Source organism: Malus sylvestris, chromosome 10, assembly GCF_916048215.2.
Source record: "Malus sylvestris chromosome 10, drMalSylv7.2, whole genome shotgun sequence".
In the NCBI taxonomy this organism is placed as follows: Eukaryota; Viridiplantae; Streptophyta; class Magnoliopsida; order Rosales; family Rosaceae; genus Malus; species Malus sylvestris.
This window is the reverse complement of record NC_062269.1, coordinates 3,031,699-3,057,024: the sequence shown is the minus strand read 5'-3', so window position 1 is coordinate 3,057,024 and position 25,326 is coordinate 3,031,699. Positions and strand designations below refer to the sequence as shown.

The 25,326-nt window shown below is 38.9% G+C and overlaps 1 protein-coding gene and 1 pseudogene across 1 annotated transcript; one reads left to right on the top strand and one right to left on the bottom strand.

The window, feature by feature from the left end:
• Positions 1 to 446: 446 nt before the first annotated feature.
• On the top strand, positions 447 to 11,618 carry LOC126585163 (uncharacterized). Its single transcript, XM_050249557.1, has 2 exons — positions 447 to 580; positions 10,916 to 11,618. The coding sequence occupies exons 1-2, from the start codon at positions 447 to 449 to the stop codon at positions 11,277 to 11,279; spliced, it is 498 nt and encodes a 165-aa protein (XP_050105514.1). The 3' UTR covers positions 11,280 to 11,618.
• A 9,334-nt stretch (positions 11,619 to 20,952) lies between these two features.
• Positions 20,953 to 24,059, bottom strand: LOC126587046 (uncharacterized; annotated as a pseudogene).
• Between the last annotated feature and the right edge of the window lie 1,267 nt (positions 24,060 to 25,326).

The following is a 25,326-nucleotide window of genomic DNA, read 5'->3' as shown; positions in this document are numbered from 1 at the left end:
GTGAGCCCCAAATATCTAACCCATCAATGTGTTCGATCTTGTAACTATGTACAAGTTAGAAAGTCTTATTTTATGATATAAAAAGTCTTTATTTATCTTACATTAGTTTTGGATTTTATATTTTTTTTATTTTGTAATGGGAATTACGTCTACAAGTTGCAGAATTGGCAGAAGAGTTATACAAAGAAATCAACCCGAACAGCTAATTTAACAAATATTGCACCATACCAATGAGATCAGCCATGTTCATATTAACGAAAGAGATGGGAAACTGATTTGTCGAAATTAATATTAATTAAAAACCATAACTTGAGCTAGCTTGTGCTTAATTTCTTATAAATAGGATAGCAGGTTTGAACTAAGCATCACATTCACAGCAAGCAAATTAGATCATCAACAGAGAATAAAAAAGAGAGAGCATCCCAATCCCAACTACACTATACGATATGGCTCCACCTGTACTACCAAGCCCCTTTCTGCTGAAAGCAGATACCAACAACAAGTATTTGCGCTATCAACTTGATGCAGAAAGCGATCTTAATGAGATTGTCCAGTTTTCTGAGGACAATGAAAACAGCAGGTTCATAAAGTTCACCACCGAGAAGCCAAACAATGAGGACTACGCTGACAAGAATTACGTGCATATCAAATGCTCCTACAACGGCAACTACTTGAGAAGGGTGGACCAAAACAGGCTATTGGTCCTGGCGGCAGCTGCTGATCGAAACGAAACCAAAGACAATTGGGCTTGCACATTGTTCAAGGTCGAGCCTGTCGGACCACCTGACAGCAACAACCTAATCACACGCTGTCGATTACGTCACTTGCAAAGCGACCTCTTAACCAGGCCATTCATTGAAAACAGATTCGAATTACGCCTCAACCAAAAAACACCCGATGCTGGAGGGGTGGATATCTACTCAGTCTCCCAAGTCAGATGTTGATTATCAGTATGCATGATGTTTGTGGGTAACGTCTCTGGAAACCCTCACGAGACTTCACTCGCCCCATTTGGGTCACCTATGGGTTTAAAAGGCTTGTTGCATGTGCGAATGCAATCGTGTTCCCCGCGAAAGTAGCATTGGTTTTCATCACTACTTTTTTCCTTGTTTTTAGTTTTTGCATTTCGCTGTAATCCGTGTGTTTATAGCAATAATAATAAACTCATGTCTTATCTTTGTGTTTGGATAAGTCATCTGCAAGTGTATGATTAACTAGCTTTTAGTGTAATCCGTGTGTTTGTTGCAATAATAATAAAGATTGGTAATTCAGTTGTCTAACTACTCTACATGTTCAAAACTCAACTCAATTAGATTTTTTTGCTTGGCTTGAAACTGGGGAGCTTAATGGATAGCAATGAAGTACCCGAGATATCTTTTTTATGTATCTAAGCCATAAATTTGGAATTAGGGATCGTTAGATACAACCAAACACAGAGTTTGAGAAATTGAAATTTATGTTAATCATTATTTCAGAGGGACTCAGAGTTCGCGAGGGGAATTGACAACGGAGCTCGCAAGGGAATAGTCTTTTTTTTTTTGCAGCGAACGGTAAAAACAGCGGTGAAAAACTTGGGAAAATTGACCTTTAAGTGTCGTTTTTTGCAACAAAGAGCAAGTATCGCTTGTCTTTATATATTCCTCATTCCTGCATTTCTTCTCGAGTACAATTGGTAGATATCTTCCCAAGGGGTTTAGGAAATTAGGAATAATAATTTTTTTAGTGGAAATGGTTATTGAGGTTTGCATAACTCCTCACTTTTGTCCTTAAGATTTGAAATCGATAGAATTGATCCCTGAGTTTGTCCGCAATCAATCATTTTCGTCATTCCGTAAAAAATCTCAAATAAGGATAAAATGACAAAAATACCCTCAACTTTTGTCAAATCATGTTGGCCTATTGTGTATTACATTGAGGGTAAATTTGTCATTTTAATTCTTATTTAACTCAATTTTTCACCAAATGACCAAAATGATTGTTGGTGGACTATCTCATAGACCACTCTATTGATTTTGAATCTCAGAGACCAAGGTGACGAAGTAGGCAAATCTCAAGGACTCCATTTTGACTAAAAAAACTTGATTTATGACATTTACTATCCAACTTGAGGGGACTATGCAGAATTAATATGATCAAATCATTTTTTTATATATATACAAATGATATTGTTTATGAAATAAATATAGTTAGTTGTTAAAAGAGAGAGATCATTGGAATTGAAGTCGCACCAACGTGCGTATACATGATTATAAGAACCATCTACGATATTGATAAAATCATATTATATTACTTAGATTTTATGAATGACTTACTTTCTTTGATATGACGTGCGAGATGAATTGATTGTGGCCACTATTATGGTAATATTATTATGCATGTAGTTTTTAATATATATATATATAGGTGTTGAAATATCCCACATCAGCCATATCTCTAAGTACATAAGAGTTTAAATATCATGTCCCCACTTCATCTAACACCAAGGCCTTTTGTGATAAAACTTCACACCTGACAGATTGTGTGGGCAATAATTACCAAGTTGGGGCTATATCGATATTGTTGGATGTGGGCCCTAAGCTCGTCTCTTTGATAATTCTACAATAGATGATTTCAAAATGGAGATTATTCAATTGATTTTTGACGAGATAAAACTTGATCCACTCATACTTTATTTATCGATCCCTCAGGACATAGCGAGAATCAGGAGAACCTCAGTGGTGGCAAGTGAGCTTGGTAGTGAGGTTTCATCCTTTGGATTTTGGTGATGATTCCTCTACTGCATATTTATTTTGTCAGTAATATTTGCACGATCGCACTCTTGATTATGCATAGCACTACACTTTTATGTGTTTATTGTTGTATGAAACTTCTAGTTGCTCTGATGTGATGTGATAATAATTGGATCTAAACCTTGAATATATGTTCCCAAGTGGGGAGGTTGATTAGGAAACTTTGTAGCACCTTTTGATTTATTATTAATGAATGTTTTGATTCAAATTCACTCACATCGTAATTGTCTTACTATGGCTTTGTTATTAAGTTGGCTTGTGAAGTCATTCCTAAATGGGGCCATATGGTCTGACAGAAAGGATATCTCGGCCTCGTAACTTGTGTTATTGCGGTCAGGGTGTCAAAATGATTGGATTAACAACGAGGACATCTGAGGCAAAATATGACTTGTCTCCATTGAAGATAAGATGAAAGAAAATCAGTTAAGATGGTTTGGGTACATGAAACAAATATCTAAAAAAGCTATGGTAGAAGAGGCAACTATGAGAGGGAGGCTTAGGGCATAAGGGGTGGAGGAAAAGTTAGGAAGACTTGGAAATAGACTATAGGAAATGATATGAAGTATTTGTAGCTAACGAAAGATTTGGTGTTAACTCCATCGTAGTGGAGTACAGTTGACCCCACTTAATAGCATAACGCTTGGTTGTTGTTGTGTTTTGTTGTTGTAGGAATGTAACGACCTGTCCCCAATTATAACGGTTTTTATCATTTTAAAATGTGAAATTACGAAAATACACTTGTCACTAGGAATGCGTGGGCGTAAACGGAACGTAAATTGGAGTTATAATGAAAGAGTTATTAACGAACGAAGTCGAGGGCAAAATGGTCAATTGACAATAAATCTGAAAGGCTCTAGATTTTGTTGGAGCATCAGTTTGTACCATGTATGTGGCTATGATGGAAAAGAATGAATAGAAGGGAGAGAAATGGATGGAGGAGAAATGACAGAAATGAGGGTGGATGCCCAATGAGAAAGAAGAGAAAGAGAAAAAGTGACAAATAAGAAAGGAGAGAAATGAGGAGAAATGAGAGAGCAGAGGAGTACTGGATCACCCTTGAGTCGGTTCCTCCCCGCTAACCCGACCTATAGCGTGACCTTTCCGACCTGTTTCCACTGGTTTTCTGGCGATCCAAACCTCGCCACCACCTGCAAACTAACCATCATCTTCTCCTTCTCCATTTCCAACCAAATTTCACTAGGTTTAACCTTGAATTTGTGCAGAACGAAACCCGTGGGTTCCGTGGGTGCCACAGTAGAGATTCGCCGATCATGAAAGCTGCGTCGACCACCACTACCATCAAACCACTCATCTTGAACCCAGGAACAAAGCCCACATAAGTTTGGGGGCGTTGGGTTCAATTTGAGGACGAATTGGAGAGCACCCATTTCTAGGGTTCTGCCGGGATCGAGGGCAATTTGAGGTGTTTCCCAGTCGAAATGGACCTCGACCTAAGTATGAAAGTTGTTCCTTTCATTGAGATCTTCATTCCTGTAAAATTTGGGAATTTTTAGAATTGTTAAATTTTTCAGCGAGTCGAGGTGGCCTGCTGCCACGTGTGGCTCTGTGTGGCCTTCAGGAACGTAACCTTATGGCCGCTCGTACGGCAATGCGTGGGGGAAAACCCGAGGTCCCTCGTTAGGTTTTTCTACGCCCCAGATCCGAATTCGCCGTCCGTTTTAAATTCTAACATTTTAGTATAGTTTTACTAAATGGTCCCTAATTGTGTTTAGGTGCGTTGGCGGGAAGCGACGTGATCCTAGCTAGTTCGAGCAGTTCTTGGGCAATAAAATCAGTGAGTGGACCCTTCTTAACTTACTTGTTTTTATAAAGTATTAGCCTAGCATGCATTCCATATTTCATGATTTGAATATGATTTATAATATGCTTTATAGACTTTTATAATTATGGTTTACGAAATAGTTTGATTTATTGAAATTACATTTCATTAAAGGTATTGAATTATTGGATTCGTATATATGGATTTCTATGATTTTTTAATATGATTTATATTACGGTTTTACAAACATGAATTATTTTATGGATTTCATAAATACGATTTATCTTGGATTTATGAGATGAGGTTTGACCTAGCGAGCTCCATATTTTGATACGAGTTTTGGAGATAAGTTTTTGGTACTAGCTAGTGGGTTATCATATGGCACATCCGTACACCACAGGTATAGATGTCTTTGGTCGTAGGACACAGAGGATAGAAGAGTGAGATATGATATATTATATACCCCTAGCTTCACTGTCGAAATTAATGTCGGACAGCATCATTAGTAGTGTCAGTGTGGATGTACGCTATTTTATACAGCTTCACCTTCAGGTGATGGATAGGTTATACAGCTTCACCTTCGAGTGATGGACAGGTTATTCAGCTTCACCTTCGGGTGATGGACAGGTACTGCCTTTGGACGACTATGATACACCTAGTTGAGTACCTCACTGATGACATTTATAGATTTGCCTTTGGGCGTTAGTACAATTTTCAACACTAGTTTTACATACATGTTTTACGAATGTTTTACATGGCATGCTAGGGTTTTTATAAAACCTCTATGTAGTATTATATGTGTTTTCAAAACAGGGGGTTATTATGTTCAGAAATAAAATGTTTTCCTACTATTAGTATTATTATTATAAAATTTGGTCCACTCACCTTTTCTATTTTGCACCCCTTCAGGAGTTAGGATCGAGGCACATGATCTCGGCGTCATGGTATTTTGGCATAGGTATCCTTGAGTCTTCTCAGTATAAGTATCATTTCCTTGTTCGTATCTTTTCTTAGTAATTCTTCCATAGTATTCTTAGTAGTTGTATGCTCTAAACATGTTCTTGTAATGGAATTTTTCGTTCTAATTGCATATTCTTTATTTGTATGCATGTTTAAAATGGCTTCGTCACCCTTGGGTGTCGGCCAGTACGTGCCTACCCTGGTATGTGAGGATATCGGGGTTGGGGCGTGTCAAGTAAGGCCCGAAACATTGCATAAATTGGGGCTTGTACTCAAGAATATTAACGTAAAGCCTTACATTAGTTTTCAAACATCATGGAAAGGCCAAGGTGAAAAAAGTAGATTTAATGATGATTTTTTGCCACTCAGTACTACGGTCTGTTAGTATTCCTCTCTACTTGGAAGTGGGAGGTCTTAGGTTTGAATCTTGTGGATGGCAAATTTGATATCAAATTAGGCTACCCTTTGTGTGGCTTAGCCAAACTCCTCCTCCCCTTTGTGTAAAAATATCGATGTCGTTTTTTTTTTACAAATTTTCAAAACCGTCTAAAAATCATTACATTTTTTTTTTGTCTAAAATGCAATTTGTTATTTTCACAAAATATTTTACTGAACATTAATTGTAACATCTCACATTGCCCAGGGGAGTGGATCCTGTAAGCCTTATATGTATATTCCTGTCTATACCTAGCACGAGGCCTTTTAGGAGCTCACTAGTTTCGGGTTTCATCGGAACTTCGAAGTTAAGCGACTTCGCGCGAGAGCAATCCCATGATGGGTGACCCATTGTGAAGTTCTCGTATGAGTTCCCAGAAACAAAACCGCGAGGGTGTGGTCAGGGCCCAAAGTGGACAATATCATGCTACGGTAGAGTCGAGCTTGAGATGTGGTGGGGACTCGGGCCGGAAAGTGACAATTTGGTATTAGAGCCAATCCCTGGCCGAATGTGTGCCAACAAATACGTCGAGCACCTAAGGGGGTAGATCGTAACATCCCACATCGCCAAGGGGAGTGGATCTTGTAAGCTTTATATGTATATTCTCATCTCTACCTAGCACCAGGCCTTTTGGGAGCTCACTGGCTTCGGGTTCAAATTATCACATCCCGACCCGAGCCCCCACCACATCCTGGGCCCTGCCATAGCACGATATTGTCCGCTTTGGACCCCGACCACGCCCTCACGGTTTTGTTTCTAGGAACTCACACGAGAACTTCCTAGTGGGTCACCCATCATGGGATTGCTCTCACGCGAACTCGCTTAAATTTGGAGTTCTGATGGAACCCGAAGCTAGTGAGCTCCCAACAGACCTCGTGCTACGTAGAGATGGGAATATACATATAAGGCTTACATGATCCACTCCCCTGGACAATGTGAGATGTTACAATCCACCACGCTTAGGGGCCCGACGTCCTCGTCAGCATACTCTCAACCAGGAATTGGCTCTGATATCAAATTGTAGACATTTGTCATATGCCTTCACTATTTTTGCCATATGCCTTCACTATTTATCAAAACTAGAGTGACATTTTACCTGTAGCCATTGTAATTTATGAAAGTTGACAATCGCACAAATTAGTAGCACAGAAAAGATGACGAAGGAAAATGCGCACCCATCAATGTATATTCGATCTCGTGACTATAATCTTGAACAAGTTAGAAAGTCTTATTTTCTATATATGCCATAAAAAGTCTCTATTTATTTTATATGAGTTTTGGGTTTTGTTTATTTATTTTATAATGGGAATTATATGTACAAGTTTCAGAATTGGCAGAAGAGTTATACAAACAAATCAATCCGATCAGCTATTTTAACAAATCTTGCGTCACACCAATGAGATCATCCATGTTCATATCAATGAAAGAGATGGGAAACTGATTGAGGAAATTAATATTAATTAAAGACCATAACTTGAGCTAGCATGTGCTTAATTTCTTATAAATAGGATAGCAGGTTTGAACAGAGCAACACACTCACAGCAAGCAAATTAAACCATCAAGAGAGAAGAAAAAAAGAGAGATCATCCCAATCCCAACTACACTATACAACATGGCTCCACCTGTACTACCAAGCCCCTTTCTGCTGAAAGCAGATACCAACAACAAGTATTTGCGCTATCAACTTGATGCAGAAAGCGACCTTAATGAGATTGTCCAATTTTCCGAGGGCAATGAAAACAGCAGGTTCATAAAGTTCACTACCGAGAAGCCAAACAATGAGGACTACGCCGACAAGAATTACGTGCATATCAAATGCTCCTACAACGGCAACTACTTGAGAAGGGTGGACCAAAACAGGCTATTGGTCCTGGCCGCAGCTGCTGACCGAAACGAAACCAAAGACAATTGGGCTTGCACATTGTTCAAGGTCGAGCCTGTCGGACCACCTGACAGCAACAACCTAATCACACGCTGCCGATTACGTCACTTGCAAAGCAACCTCTTAACCAGACCATTCATTGAAAACAGATTCGAATTGCGCCTCAACCAAAAAACACCTGATGCCGGAGGGGTGGATATCTACTCAGTCTCCCAAGTCAGATGTTGATGATCGGTATGCATGATGTTTGTGGGTAACATCTCTGGAAACCCTCACGAGACTTCACTCGTCCCATTTGGGTCACCTATGGGTTTAAAAGGCTTGTTGCATGTGCGAATGCAATCGTGTTCCCCACGAAAGTGGCATTGGTTTTCATCACTACTTTTTTCCTTGTTTTTAGTTTTTGAATTTCGCTGTAATCCATGTGTTTATAGCAACAATAATAAACTCATGTCTTATCTTTGTGTTTGGATAAGTCATCTACAAGTTTATGATTCACTAGCTTTTAGTGTAATCTGTGTGTTTATTGCAATAATAATAAAGATTGGTAATTCAGATGTCTAACTACTCTGTATGTTCAAAAATCAACTCAATTAGAATTTTTTGCTTTGCTTGAAACTGGGGAGCATAATGGCTAGCAATGAAGTACCCGAGATATCTTTTTTATATATCCAAACCTTAAATTTGGTATTAGGGATCGTTAGATACAACCAAACACAAGGTTTAAAAAATTCTAATTTCAGTTAATCATTTCTTCAGAGGCACTCAGAGTTCGCCAGGGGAATTGACGAAGGAGCTCGCATGGGGAGAGTATTTGTTTCCAATTATTGATCCAAGATTTAGTTTGAATGGTATATTTAAGCCGAAACCTAAAATTAAATGAAAAAAAATGGTAGTGGGCACCAAATATTTGCCTTAACTAGGCTCTATACTCAAGAATAGTGACGGAAAGCTATACATTATTTTTAAGTGCCTCACGATAAGGCGAATGTGAAAACAAATGGACTTAATGATGATTTTCGAATGAATTTGTATAACCGATATAAAAACCGTGATTGTTAACCTTTGTCTTTTGTGAAAAATACAAATGTTTTATTTTTGTAAAATATTTTCCATGACGTTAAGAAAATGTTTACAAGAGATTTGGAAATGGTTTTACCAATTATTGAGCCACATATGTATTTATAGTATAATATTTAAGTTGAAACCTAAAAATTAAAGGAAAAAAAAATTGTAATGAGATGCAAGACGTTTCTCAACTGGTGTTTCATCCTCAAGAAATATGAACAAAAAGTCTTATATTTGTTTTAAAAACCAAGTCATCTAGATGTAGGTCTTATAAACCAAGTCAAATATTTTATTACAAAACTTTTAATTGTTAGCAAAGACTCCACGCCTATAGCCATATGCTGTCATGTTACAAATATTTTTAATCAAAACTTCAGGTCTACAGCCTCGTGTTTTGTGAAAGCCGAAACCTAAGACATAAATGAAAAAATTTGTAGTGAGGCCCATATCTTTGCCTTAACAAGGGTCAATACTCAAGAATATCGACGGAAAGTTACATTAATTTTAAGTACCTCACAGTAAGGTTAATGTGAAAACAAATAGATTTAACGAAGATATTTATACGAATTTACAAAACCAACAAAAAACCGTGAGTTAACCCACATTTTTTTGTGGAAATTCAAATCTTTCATTTTCGTAAAATATTTTCCGTGACATTAAGAAAATCTTTAAAATACATCTGGAAATGGTTTTACCAGTTGTTAAGCCCCAAATGTATTTATAGTAGAATATTTAAGTTGAAACATAAAAGATAAGTGAAAAAATTGTAATGAGGCCCAAAACGTTTCTCAAAAGGTGTTTCACCCTCAAGAAATATCAACTAAAAGTCTTACATTAATTTTAACAACCAAGTCAACTAGATGTAGGTCCTATGAAACCATGTCGATTACATGTTGCAAAACCTTTAACTATCTGGCAATTATAGTCATCCCACGTGGTATAAATTTTTTTGACATTTTGCAAAGTCTTTTTCTATGATCATATCTAAATTCTACAACAAATATTTTAGTGTAATATACCATCCCAATTTTTTTTTTTTTAAAAGAAATACTTATTCTATATTCTATAAAATTTCTTATTCGTAAAATACTATGCAAGCAGTTTTATATAATTCTAATAACATTCACTTAACCATTTTTCTCTTTGGTGCTTACGGCCATTGAGTTAACCTTTAATAGTTGTGAAATGTTATAACAAAATTTAAAATTTATGCTCAGTTTTAAACAAGAAAGAAGTTTTTGTCATATGCCCCATCATTAGACCTACAAGAATTTGCTTCATGAAAAACGACCGCACAGACTTTGCTATATGCCTTCACTATTTATCAAAACTAGAGTGACATTTTACCTGTAGCCGTTGTAATTTATGAAAGTCGAAAATCACACAAATTAATAGCATAGAAAAGATGACGAAGGAAAATGCGCACCCATCAATGTGCATTCGATCTCGTAAATAAAGTCTTATGTACAAGTTAGAAAATCTTATTTTATGATATAAAAAGTCTTTATTTATCTTATATGAGTTTAGGATTTTATTTTTATTTTTTTATTTTGTAATGGGAATTGCATCTACAAGTTGCAGAATTGGCAGAAGAGTTATACAAAGAAATCAATCCGATCAGCTATTTTAACAAATCTTGCGTCACACCAATGAGATCAGCCATGTTCATATCAATGAAAGAGATGGGAAACTGATTTGTCGAAAATAATATTAATTAAAGACCATAACTTGAGCTAGCTTGTGCTTAATTTCTTATAAATAGGATAGCAGGTTTGAACAGAGCAACACACTCACAGCAAGCAAATTAAACCATCAAGAGAGAAGAAAAAAAGAGAGTTCATCCCAATCCCAACTACACTATACAACATGGCTCCACCTGTACTACCAAGCCCCTTTCTGCTGAAAGCAGATACCAACAACAAGTATTTGCGTTATCAACTTGATGCAGAAAGCGACCTTAATGAGATTGTCCAATTTTCCGAGGACAATGAAAACAGCAGGTTCATAAAGTTCACCACTGAGAAGCCAAACAATGAGGACTACGCCGACAAGAATTACGTGCATATCAAATGCTCCTACAACGGCAACTACTTGAGAAGGGTGGACCAAAACAGGCTATTGGTCCTGGCCGCAGCTGCTGACCGAAATGAAACCAAAGACAATTGGGCTTGCACATTGTTCAAGGTCGAGCCTGTCGGACCACCTGACAGCAACAACCTAATCACGCGCTGCCGATTACGTCACTTGCAAAGCGACCTCTTAACCAGGCCGTTCATTGAAAACAGATTCGAATTGCGCCTCAACCAAAAAACTCCTGATGCTGGAGGGGTGGATATCTACTCAGTCTCCCAAGGCAGATGTTGATGATCAGTATGCATGATGTTTGTGGGTAACGTCTCTGGAAACCCTCACGAGACTTCACTCGTCCCATTTGGGTCACCTATGGGTTTAAAAGGCTTGTTGCATGTGCGAATGCAATCGTGTTCCCCACAAAAGTGGCATTGGTTTTCATCACTACTTTTTTCCTTGTTTTTAGTTTTTGAATTTCGCTATAATCCCTGTGTTTATAGCAACAATAATAAACTCATGTCTTATCTTTGTGTTTGGATAAGTCATCTGCAAGTTTATAATTCACTAGTTTTTAGTGTAATCTGTGTGTTTATTGCAATAATAATAAAGATTGGTAATTCAGATGTCTAACTACTCTGCATGTTCAAAAATCAACTCAATTAGAATTTTTTGCTCTGCTTGAAACTGGGGAGCATAATGGATAGCAATGAAGTACCTGAGATATCTTTTTTATATATCTAAACCTTAAATTTGGTATTAGGGATCGTTAGATACAACCAAACACAAGGTTTAAAAAATTCAAATTACAGTTAATCATTTTTTCTGAGGGACTCAGAGTCGCCAGGGGAATTGACGAAGGAGCTCGCAAGGGGGGAGTATTTGTTTTTTGTAGCGAATGGTAAAAACGGCGGTGAAAAACTTGGGAAAATTGTCCTTTGAATGCCCTTTTTTGCAGCGAACAGCAAGTAACCTTTGTCTTTATAAATTCCTCCTTGCATTTCTTCTAAGTCGCACTAATGTTCATAGACATGATTATAAGCACCATCTACGCTGTTGATCAAATCATATTCTATTATTTTGTATATTTTCCATAAATAGAAGTCAACTCCCTTGATTGAATAGTGAGTAGTGAGATCATCAAGCAGCGGAAGATGGACTTGGCATAGTCTATGTTTATTAAAAAATTAGGCTTATTATATTAACACCCTACAAATTATTGAATAAACCTCACATACTTAAAACACCCCACATTTACTTTTTTAATCAAAAATTATCTTAATACACCCCACATACTTCCCCATAATATCCTCACACCCCACATTCTTAATATACACCTAACATTTTCTATATGCATCCCATATTTTCTATACACCCCACATTTCTTAAATCTTACAAACCTTTTAATTTGGACAAATAATGCTGACTAAAAGTTTGACAAAAGATGCCACCTGGGATTTAAAGCATATGTGGATTGTTTTTAATTCCACCATTAAAACTCATGTCGTCTGTTTTTAATATTTGGTGGTAATTTTAGATGTTTAATTCTTCATGTAATCCCTGTAATCCCTAAAAGATGAATACGAACATAGAAGCTTAAATAACACATCAAAAGCAAGATTAAATCATTATTGATGTTGTCAAAATCACTAAAACAATATATAATGTGAAGTCTACAACATGTGAAGCTTCAGAAACATCGATTTCGTGTTTCATTAATTAAAAATATTTTTTCTCAATCAACATGTTTGTAGTTTCATTGGTTAGGTTTTTGTTTAACAATAGAGAGTCGAAGGGGTTTTGATAGTTAAAGAAGATAAATAATACGTTAAAAGTGATTTGGGGTGTATATAGAATTTTTTATTTTTTTTTAACCTAATAAGGTCAAAATTGTCATTGCATAGCAGAATAAATAAGTTATTTAATATTAAATTTTAATGTGGGATGCATTCAACATTTTGTGAGATGCTAATATAAAAAACCAAAAATAATAATAATTATTCTTATTATTAGTGAGATCATCAAGCAGAGGAAGACGTACTTGGCACATATGGTTTATGTTTGGTAAAAAATTATTATTATTATTAAGGGGATGGGTGGGGGAGATATGAAATACTTTGTATAGTTACGCATCTTATTATTATTAAAGGGATGGGTGCGGGAGATATCAAATACTAGAAATACAAAGTCGTTGTTACGCATCTCTACGACAAGAGGTTTGGGGTAAACTTAATCCACAACGTTGACAAATGGAACATTATAGTTTTCATCGATGGTGTCAAGAAGTTTGGGGTGAAGGATCAAGGACCAGGGGACCTGTATTTCAAATGTGGTGTATATGTCGTACCAGAGAATTCGAGTAACTACATGGAATCAAGGTGGAAAGAGATCACACTTAACAAAAAAATGAAGGGATTAGTAGAATATTTGCATCAAGTAGATAAGTGTGTTGTTACAGTTATCTACCAGTCTATATAATCGGAGTACAAAGCTATGGTTTTACTAGAACTCTTCGTATAACTCTTTCGCCCCCTTCTATTTCGGTTAAAGTAAGACTACCAGTGCAAATCATACAGGATTTAGTACAACTTCCATAATCCAACAAACATTAAATCCTATTGATCAACCTGCCTAAGCAAGATGTACAAAACGCTGAGATTCTATGGCAACCAAAATCGCTAAATAATCTTAGGGCTGGTTCGGTATGGGATACCAAACCAAAAACTTTGTCCCGATTCCTAAACCGAAGTTTTCGGGAATCCTAATTTCAAGACCGATCCCAAACCAAATTTTCGGGAATCCGAAATAGTTTCAGGATTTCAAGACAAATCAGGAATCCTGAAATAAAATTCACACAAAATTGCAGGCAGACTGCTACGATTGTATCTGATATGCATCTACAGAACTTAAGACACCCAAATTCCCAATCCAATTGCATCTGCAGAATTCAATTATCTCAAAAGAAACAAAAGCATGAAACTTGCAACAATCACACAACAAATCATCATAAAACATTGCAGCCAACCAAGATGCTAACTTCTTTGAGAATAAAAATGTAGACCATCCAAACATCCAAGTAAATGAAATTAAGCCACAAACCACTTAATTTCACAACAATTTCTCTGCAAAAACATCCACTAAAATCTGTTCATCACAAGAAGAGTGGTAGTTCAATTGGCTTCATACAACCACCATTTCCTATACAAAATACCCTAAAAACAGAGTACAAAAACAGTAATTCCCTTGAGCAGCAATCCAGACTAAACAAATTGATGCACCAAGTAAGTAATTAACAACTGTTTCTTCATCTACCCAATTAAGTAATTAGCAAGTAATTGAACCCAAGTCACAAGCAAATCAGGGACTTCCCAAGAATACGAGATGAGATTCCCAGAGGTTAACTAAAGAATCAAGCAGATTTAATCTGGAAATATGTACTCTAAACTGCTAGTGCAGACCAAGTCACAAACAGGAAGTTATCGCTACAATGTAAAGTGAAGACACGACTAACGCAAATTACCGAATGGAAACTGTGTCGATATGGCACTTTATTAGCTCCTTAAACTTTCTTTTGGATGTCCTCAACGTAATACAACGAGTCTTTCATTAATTCATAATCGCAACAGATTAATCAGAATCACAAAATTAAGCAAAAAATCAAGCTAAAAAAGAGGTTTTTGAAAGACATACATGAAAAAACCTGGTCTTTATGTTCTTGATCAAAGTGGTGGCCATCAAAAATTAAAGTCAATCGAAATTGCGAACTAGAATTTCTGCTAACAAAACCCCAGAATCTCATTCCTACTCTTCCCAATAATTTCGTTTCAAGAATCTCAATATTCAAACAAAATGCTCAAAGTGCTAAATTTCACAAACCCTAATCTAAATTTCACAAACCCAAAATTAATTCCAAAATTTATCTGATTTGGTGGAGAATCAGTGCGCAGTGCACTGGAATATGGATGAAGAAGTCGAAAGAGAGATCAGATAGGTGAGCGACACCGATGGCCGTAGCTCTGCCTCTGTGCCATGAAGGAAAGCTCCTCCACAATGAGGGTCTGAGGGATGAGAAGTTGAGAGAGAGGAGGGTCTGAGGGTGTGGCCGGATTCTGAGGTGACTGGTAAGGTTGTCTGAGGTGAGGTCGAGGAGGGTGGTGGTGAGGTTGTTCGAGACTCTGAGGCAAGGTCGAGTCAAAGTCGAGAGACGGAGCGAGAGAGTGAGGCCAAGTCAAAGTCTGAGGGTTTGAACTTTGATTTGTATTCAACGGTTGAGATTAAATCTCGACCTAATCCGACAGCTATTAAAATTCTAAATATATATATTTAAAAATTAAATAATATATATATATATATATATATATATATATATTTCGGTTCGGTTCGGGATTACAGAAATCCCGAAAACTTGAGACAGATTTCTGTACCGAAATTTCGAGATCGATTCGATATTGGGTACTGAAATTTTAGGGATTTTCAGTTCGGTTTTAGGATTTGGTATTTTTTTTTTCCAGCCTAATCTCTAGGTTCGGCAGAGTTGTTGAACTCCTGTTTAAACCATTTCATCCAAAATATGTAAATGAACTATCTCAGATCAAAATATGAAGTACTTGAGATATCTTTTTTATATATCTAAACCTTAAATTTGGTATTAGGGATCGTTAGATACAACCAAACACAAGGTTTAAAAAATTCAAATTACAGTTAATCATTTTTTCTGAGGGACTCAGAGTTGCCAGGGGAATTGACGTAGGAGCTCGCAAGGGGGAGTATTTGTTTTTTGTAGCGAATGGTAAAAACGGCGGTGAAAAACTTGGGAAAATTGTCCTTTGAATGCCCTTTTTTGCAGCGAACAGCAAGTAACCTTTGTCTTTATAAATTCCTCGCATTTCTTCTAAGTCGCACTAATGTGCATAGACATGATTATAAGCACCATCTACGCTGTTGATCAAATCATATTCTATTATTTTGTATATTTTCCATAAATAGAAGTCAACTCCCTTGATTGAATAGTGAGTAGAGAGATCATCAAGCAGCGGAAGACGAACTTGGCATAGTCTATGTTTATTAAAAAATTAGGCTTATTATATTAACATCTTACCAATTATTGAATAAACGTCACATACTTAATACACCCCACATTTGCTTTTTTAATTAAAAATTATCTTAATACACCCCACATACTTTCCCATAATATCCTCACACCCCACATTCTTAATATACACCTAACATTTTCTATATGCATCCCATATTTTCTATACACTCCACATTTCTTAAATCTTACAAACCTTTTAATTTGGACAAATAATGCGGACTAAAAGTTTGACAAAAGATGCCGCCTGGGATTTAAAGCATATGTGGGTTGTTTTTAATTCCACCATTAAAACTCATGTCGTCTGTTTTTAATATTTGGTGGTAATTTTAGGTGTTTAATTCTTCATGTAATCCCTCTGATCCCTAAAAGATGAATACGAACATAGAAGCTTAAATAACACATCAAAAGCAAGATTAAATCATTATTGATGTTGTCAAAATCACTAAAACAATAAATAATGCGAAGTCTACAGCATGTGAAGCTTCAGAAACATCGATTTCGTGTTTCATTAATCAAAAATAATTTTTCTCAATCAACATGTTTGTAGTTTCATTGGTTAGATTTTTGTTCAACAATAGAGAGTCGAAGGGGTTTTGATAGTTGAAGAAGATAAATAATACGTTACAAGTGATTTGGGGTGCATATATAATTTTTTATTTTTTTTTAACCTAATAAGGTCAAAATTGTCATTGCATAGTAGAATAAATAAGTTATTTAATATTAAATTTTAATGTGTGATGCATTCAACATTTTGTGGGGTGCTAATATAAAAAACCAAAAATTATTATTATTATTATTATTATTATTATTATTATTATTATTATTATTATTGAGATCATCAAGCAGAGGAAGACGGACTTGGCACATAAGGTTTATGTTTGGTAAAAAATTATTATTATTATTATTATTATTATTATTAAGGGGATAGGTGGGGGAGATATGAAATACTTTGTATAGTTACGCATCTTATTATTATTAAAGGGATGGGTGTTTGGATCAAAACTTGAACTTTGGGCTCAGGAAAGGGGCTAGCCCAAAAGGATGCCTAAAGGAAGAGTCGGCCTAAGCCCAGCCAAAACCCAGAAAGCAGAAAAGGGCTTTTCTGACTTGGTGCAGCTCATGAAGACCACTTGCTCACCTACCCAAAGACCAAGTGGTATAGACTGACCAGCTATACAGTCCATAAAGTACTTTATAATGGCAGGACAAGTAAAATAGCTGATAAGTCACTGCCTCTCAAGTTGCATTCGGGCAAGGCTGCTGCCACAAGAGGCCAAGCTGAGTTGTCTATAAAAGAAGAAAGAAAAATCAGGAATAAGGACACTCAATCAAACAAACAAATGCAAGCACAAACTCTGCTCAAAGCCAGATTTGCCTTCAAAACGAAGCTGTAGTCAGCCCAAGCCTTCATCCATCTCAGGACAAGCCTTCACTCAAACCTTTGTAATAGTTCTGCTACCTTGTTCAACCTTGTTGTAGTATCGATTTCTCTTTGTAAACTCCTCTCCTTACCTCTCTCTAAAGCTCTCAGACCCTTGATAAGCCACAAAGATAAACGACCAGGCTTGCCCGACAAGGTTAAACCTTGCCCGACCTTCTTTGTTTTTGTCTTTTCATTCATTAGCCTAGCAATATGTTGTATACTTCCAGTTGTATTCAAGTTATTTCTAGTAATATGACTATTAAAAGAATCTCTCAGTACTTGGATCCGATTTGAATATATCTTCATTGTTCAAACCAGATCTAAGTTCTAAGCCCTCGGGCATGTAAATTTGATCAGTTGAAAGTCCTTGGCCTCAAGGCATAAAAAAGAACCTTATGTGGACTTAACCCATCTACGATAGTCCTTGATAAACAAGAAGTCTGAAGTTACTTGGGGCGCAAGTAATCGACCTACCCCTTAGTTTTATTTCTATTATATTGTGATTATCATAGAACGCTTAAGCATGGAATGGATTCTGATAGGAAGCCTCAAGGCCTACACCTAAGGCCCTACAAAGGCACTTATTTGGATTCATTCCGTTCCGCGGTCTAGAACGTTTGAGTATAAAGAACGAATTCTGATGGGAAGCCTCAAGGTCTACACCTAAGGCCCCACAAAGGCACCTATTTGGGTTCGTTCTATCTCTCGGATTCAGGTAATCAGAAGTATAATAGTTGTAAGACTCCTGCAAACAATGGAACAAATATTATGTGTTCGAGCACTGGTTTAGTTATTGATGGGAAGCCTCAAGGCCTACACCTAAGGCCCCACAAAGGCACCTGTTATAACTAACACAGTTTCTCAGGCATATATATATATATATATATATATATATATATACAACTAAAACTCGACATCCATTTTACATCTGCCATGCTAAAGATGGCAGTGGCACGCCTGAAGACTTAGAAGTTAATCTTGATTGCGAGCCTCAAGGCCTACACCTAAGGCCCCACAAAGGCACCTCTCAAAGTTAACGATGTCCTTCTCTTCCAGCCTTGCCTGACGAGTCTTTCCCGATAAGTCTTACCCGACGAGCCTTGCCCGACAAAGCCCGACAGTGAAGCAGAAGCCCGACAGTAGCCCTCAACCGGCGCCAACCTCCCGGGGAGCTGTGTGCTCGTCGGCCAGGAAACGTCCCCGACGGAAATTCCTGACGCGAACATAATTTTGGCACGCTCGGTGGGATAATATACCCTTTGATCTTGCTTGTCCAAAAAGAAAAGCCACAAAATTGGCAAAAAGAATCTGAATGAGGGTTTCTCTCAACCTTTTCTTCTACAAATGGCAGATCAATCAGGAAATCCTTCTTCCCCATCAGGACTAGTGGTCCTAGAAAGCCCAACTTCATCTGAGAGATCGGAAGGAAAGGGAACTAGTGAAGAACTACAAGCTACTATGATCCAAGTACTAAAAAGCATGGAAAGAATCTCCTTGGAAACCAAGGGAGAAGTGAGTAGACTCTGTACATTAACAGGGAATCTACAGAGAAGACTTGATCTGGAGTTTTCTACTCCAAAAGGGGCTCAGGGAAGTGGGATGAGCCAAGTTACCATGAGAAGTGAACCAATCATTCCCTTATTCCCACTATTAGAAGAAGAAAAGGATAGGGGAAAGAATAAAGTAGTTCCTGAAGGGAGTCAACCTGTGATAGAGCCAGTTCTGGAGAAAGAGCTTCCCAGCTTCCCATTATTATCATTTAATAATAGGAGGCAGAGCAAGCAAGAGAGAATGAAGTACGAAATGCTTGTAATGATAGGGGAAACTAGCAGAAAGGAAGGCACCGCTACTTCAGATAAACCTCCACCTTACAGGCCACCCCCGTTGGCTAATAAGGGAGGGGGAACTAACTGGAGGAAGCCCGAACCAAGGAGAGAAGCAGGTGTGGGCAACGACCGGAGCCCAAAGATCGAATCTGCTCTCATCGGTCATGATGATAATTCAGCTACTCAGCAGCTGAGGGAAGAATTGGCTGAGCTAAGAAGGACAGTAGCTTAAAATGCTCAACCACGGGCTCGCCCAGTGTTCAAGGTCACTTACCAAAAGCCTTATCCTGAATATATTGACGAGCTAAATCCATTCCCTCTCAACTTCAAGATGCATGCATTCCCAACGTTCACAGGTGAAGATAGTAGCGTGTCCTCCAGAGACCACATTTTCAAATTCTCCAATCATTGTGTGGCATATGAGGACAACCCAAATTACAAATTGAGGTTGTTTGGGAATTCATTGGAAGGTTTAGCATCTCAGTGGTACTCTCTATTACCCCCTAACTCTATTGCCAACTGGGGGCAAATGGAGATGGTTTTCCACGAACAATTTTACAGAATAGAGCCAGAATTGACTATCAATGACCTTGTTGAAGTCAAACAATACGATCATGAATCTACTGAGGACTTCATGATGAGGTTCAGGAAAACAAGGATGAGATGCCAATTCCCCGTCAACCAAGCGCAGCTCATATCAATTGCTCAAATGGCTCTGAAATTACCTTTGAGTAAGAGATTTTATGATACACAATTCAATGAGCTGCAAGAATTGGTAATTGCTGCCACTAAGTATGAGAGGTTGTTGCAAGAAGAGCAACAAGTGAAGCACACTTCCAAGGTTCCTCCCTTCTACAAAAACAAAGCTGCAATTCATCGTGTGGAAGTAGGAGAAATCAGGCCAGAGCATGAGGGTGGCCATGATGAAGAAGACATTGACATATGTGCCGCTGAAATGACCACACCTTTCAAACCACTTACGGTAAAAGGGTTGGTCCAACCTGTCAAAGATTAGAAGATCGTAATGAACGATGGTGGTTTCGTCCCCATGAAACCACCCAAGTACCAGAGTTATTCGTTCGATCTGACCAAGGCACCTGAGATCTATGAAGAACTGGTGCGGGCAAGAGTAATTTTGCCCGACAGTACTAAAAAGATGCCCAAACCAGAAGAACTCAGAGGGAAGAAGTATTGTAAGCTACACTATACCTTCAACCATTCCATAGTCAACTGTGTCCAGTTTAGAGATTGGATACAAGACCTGATAGTGAAGGGAAAGCTGTTACTTGACAAGCCCCAAGCCAGTATGATGATGGATACAAACCCTTTCCCGGAGGCTCCTATCAATATGATCAACCTCATTTAAAAAGAAGAGCCAGGGTCACCAGTTGGTACAGCAGAGGAAAGAAAAAATCCCGGGTTGTCCCAACACCCCTGCATGAATAAAAGTACCATGAAAGGGACCAAGGAATCAAGATCAGGCCCTAAGATTGGTGCTGACGAGGGAAGTAGAAAGAAGAAAGTAAACAAGGGGGAAAGAGTTATCCGAAGTCAATTCAAACAGTACCAAGAGCAGAGCAGAGGACAAAACACATGTTCATTCCAATAAGAAAAGGGTTACAAATCATCCTATTCTAAAAAATTAACATCTTCACTCAGGGTAACTATTCGAGAATGATATGTCTGCATAATGGCAAATATCCTACTAGGTTCGGCCAAAACAGTATGGCTATTTACAAGTTGGGACCTAGTATGCTCTAACTCCGAGTTTGACTTCTCTACTCCCTCAATTTGGTTTTCAAGGGTATCCAGAAGAGTTGCTTGTTCAGCTTTAAGAGCAACCAGTTGCTCCTCCAGCTTTTGGATTTCAGAAGTAACAACTCTAACCCTTTCTTTTGTCTGCAAGTTTTCATCAATCAACCGATCAACTTGAGCGGAGGTGTTTGACTCTTTCTCCATAAAGCATCTTGCCCGATTAGCTTGTCTGTCAGCTCTCTGGTATTGCTCCCTAAGAGCCCTTAAATTCTCAAAGAAATAGAGAAAGGAATCGTGTTGAGGTTTTGATAGCCGACCAGTTTTGAAAGACTCAATTGTGACCTTTTCTAAGTCACAAAGAGCCTTAAGGCTGAATGATGCAGTGAAGTCCTTCCTCGCCCATTCTTGGGAGACTCGTTGTTGCTCTGAAGAACTGGAGGTTGCTGAAGAATGTCTTGAAGATTTCAACCTCATCTCAAGCCGCCCGAGTGCTTAAAAAAGTTTGGGCAACTTAGCAGGGTTTGAGGATGGAAAAGGAGGAGGATCCTACACTGCAGCTCCCTCTAATGGAGCAATGCCCACTGGGGGTAATCTCTGTCTGCCTGATCATCTCAATTCCAGAAGGGGGAATCTCCATACCTCCAGAAGATAAATGAGGATGGGAGCGTTTTAACTTACGGACCAAACGAGGGGGAAGTCTCTTTCATGACTTGCTGCGAAAAGCCAAAAGGACCAGGTCAAGACAAGAGTACAGTTTGAGGCAAAAAGAGGCTTTGGAGGGAAGAAATGTACCTGACTTAGCCTTGGGGTTTCACCAGGAAGAGTACTAAATCCTCGTTGAGGGGAAGACTTTCCACCACCAGCAAGAGAAGAAGGAGGTTCATCAATATCAACTATCGGGCAAACAGGCACCCGTGAGACTATTACCTCTGAGGTTACAGGAATCTCAGGGACTATGGGTTCATTATCTGATACCACTGATGGAGGGGGTGGCTCATATACCGGAGAAGGCTGCAGAAAACGTGAGTATGAGTTAATTTGGAAGCAATATACAGGAATTCAATTCAGGAATAATGGCTCACCAAGTTACTGCCCTCATCCACGAAGTGCAACATAACTCCTATAGAAGGGTCAAACTGAGAGGAATGAGTTGCATCCAGGGCAGGAGAAGAAATCACAAACTTCAGAGGAGGGCCATGACTAGGCAAGGAGGCAGATGCCCCAGCCTAAATACAGATAGAAGAAGAAGAAAGATTCAGGCATTAAGTCCAGAAACTATAGAGTTACCTAAGGGTTGAAAAAGGAAGAAAAGGTACCTATGAAGGGTTGACCTGAGGAGGAGAAAGGCTGGTTTCTCGGGCAAGTGATGGGGAGGCCTCGGGCAGAAGAAGCTTTTCCTCTCTTGCAGCCTGATTCGAATAATCAGATTTTGAGTTCTGTGAAAGCAAGAAGGGGTGTACAGATAAAAAATATAAATCATACCTCGAGTTCTTTGAGGGCGGTATTTTGCAGTTTTTCAGCCTTTTTGTGCATGGCAGCTCTTAATGGTTCCTCCTTAGAAGCAATGATTGGTTTCTTAGATGCTTGAGGTCCTGTTTTTCGAGGAAAACAAGAAGCAATTAGATAAAGGAGAAAGGTAGCAGTTTGGTAAAGAAGAACAGAAACTTACTTGAAGATTGTTGCTTCTTTCTGCCTGCCTCGGGGACTGGAGCAGATGGGGGTGATGACTTAGGATGAGCGACAGTTCTTGCTCTCTTACTCTTTCTAGTAAGAGTTGGTCATGTGGTTTTGGGTAGAAGTGCAGGATCAGGATCTGAAGCCTCGATCACAGCCGCTTTCTTTCGCTTGGGTGCTTTAATAATTGCCTCGGGTGTTTCTTCAGCTCCTGAATCTCCAAAGGATTCCGAAACATCCATACCTTCCCCAACTTCTCGTCTTTCAGCCTCTGTTGCAACTCCATGGAGAACTGCAGCATCAGCTGAGTCATCCTCGGACTCAATGGCTTCTGATTCAACATCCACTGGGGCTGCAGAGTCAAGCAAAAGTAAGGTTAGAAGGATTTCAGAAGGGAAACAGAATCAGGTTAAAACGAGAAGTACCTATCAGAAGTGACCGATTCTTCTCTTGGATCATCTCCTTCCAATTTTCAAGCTCGCCCGAGCCGGGGTGTGACTTAAGAGAAAGTTGACTGAAAAGGCGGTCATGAGTCTCCTTCAAATCTCCTCCATACTTCTTGGTCCATCTGTCTTCCCACCAAGAAGAGATGAGCGAAGTACATTCAAAGTTGAAGATGATGGACTTTCAGGCAGCCTGACTCATTACGTCAAAACTGCGTCAGGCAGCTCGGAATATCACCTCAAAGGGAGTTGGTAGTCGAAATGAAGTGCCACAATGGATAGAATCGAAGAACGGGACGGGAATAGCCTGCCTGAATCCTAACTGCCTGCTGCAAAAGTTAGGATGATACACTTCCAAACCTCGGTCATATCTATTACCCCGAACTCCCCAGTCCAGGTCTTTCGGTTGAATGTAGCTAATGAATTTCTCCCTGCAAGAGGGGGTAGCATCTTCACCAGGAGCATCTTAAAAGACTTGGTCAGAAAACCAAGGGTATCTCCTCAAGACCGACGCACCCCATTCTAAATCTGATCGAGTCCTACAAACTCTGAAGAAGTAGAAGCAGGCAAAGGTGGAGTGATCTATAGGGGCAGCTTCAGCCAGGATTAGGGCAGGGGCCACACCATCCGGGAACTCTAAATTGGCAGCCCGAAACTCTGGGAAGTACCATTGAAGCCAGGTTTGTATCATCCAGATAGGCCCATTCAGGTTGGTCTCAAATGGCTCGCCTTGAGTCATTTCGAAAAAGAAATGATAAAGATGTGAAATGAGGAATGGGCCTGTAGCTACATCATTGAAATTATAAAGATCTTCTACTAAGGGGATCCATTCAACCCTCACCCCTTTAGACTTGTTGGGGAAGATATGTTTGTTAAGCCAGTATAAAAGGAAATACATGTGCTCTTGATCTTTATCAACCTGAGGAGAGCTTGCCCCGAAATTCTCCTTTATGAAAGGAATGAAGCCTTTGAATGAGGTCCCATAACTCTTGAAAGTTGCAGAGTTATAGTCCAAAGAAAGGAAAGTAGTGGATGAACCTGAGCTTCCAGTGGTAGAGGAAGGAACCCAGTCTTGAGTGACGTCCACTATCCTGCCCGATGGCCTTAACCCGAAGACCTAGGCCATGTCAAGAATGGTTGGTGACATGGGGCCCATGCGAAAGTCGAAAGTATTCGTGCCCGAATTCTAGAAAATGAGGGCAGAAGCAAGCAATTCAGGCTTGGGAGTAATGGAAATTTTCGAGAGCATGATTAATTCATAAATACCATTACTCATCCATTTCTTCTTAAAGGTGGGCTCTAATTCATCAATCCACTGAGCCCAAGCAGGATCGTTCATCAGAGGAAAGCCTCGACGGTATGACGACCATTTGGATGAAGAGATGCCCGACCTAGCCAAAAAGGGATTTGGGGAAAACCAATTATCCCTTGGCATGTTGCTTTCTACCACTGAAGGGACCTGAGAGATCCATGTGAGACCCAATGATTTTGCCCCATGCACCTCAAAGAAAAGCTCGGAATGCAAACCTGCCCGAGGGCGATGCAGCCCGTTTAGTAGACGACGCAGAGTGGCGATTCCTTCGCCATATACGTAGGATGGTTGGGTTTGGCTAGATCCCGAAGCCATTTGATGAAGTTTGAGAGGGGGATACCAAAGAAAATGACGAGGGTGAAAGATATTGAGCAAAAAAGTGAAAAAGAATCTGAAAGATTTAAGATAAGAGAAATAGCTGGGAGAATTAGGAAATTTTTAAACTACATAGGGATTTCTTGTCGTGAACACAGAGGATTGGAGGGTTCGAATGCAAGGGATTCATGGGTTTTAATAAAGAGCTTTTCAATCAATATTGGCGCCTGGAATTCTAGGCTAAATATCAATTGAAGGGGGCACTGTTTGGATCAAAACTTGAACTTTGGGCTCAGGAAAGGGGCTGGCCCAAAAGGATGCCTAAATGAAGAGTCGGCCTAAGCCTAACCAAAACCCAGAAAGCAGAAAATGGCTTTTCTGACTTGGTGCAGCTCATGAAGACCACTTGCTTACCTACCCAAAAACCAAGTGGTATAGACTGACCAGCTATACAGTCCATAAAGTACTTTATAATGGCAGGACAAGTAAAATAGCTGATGAGTC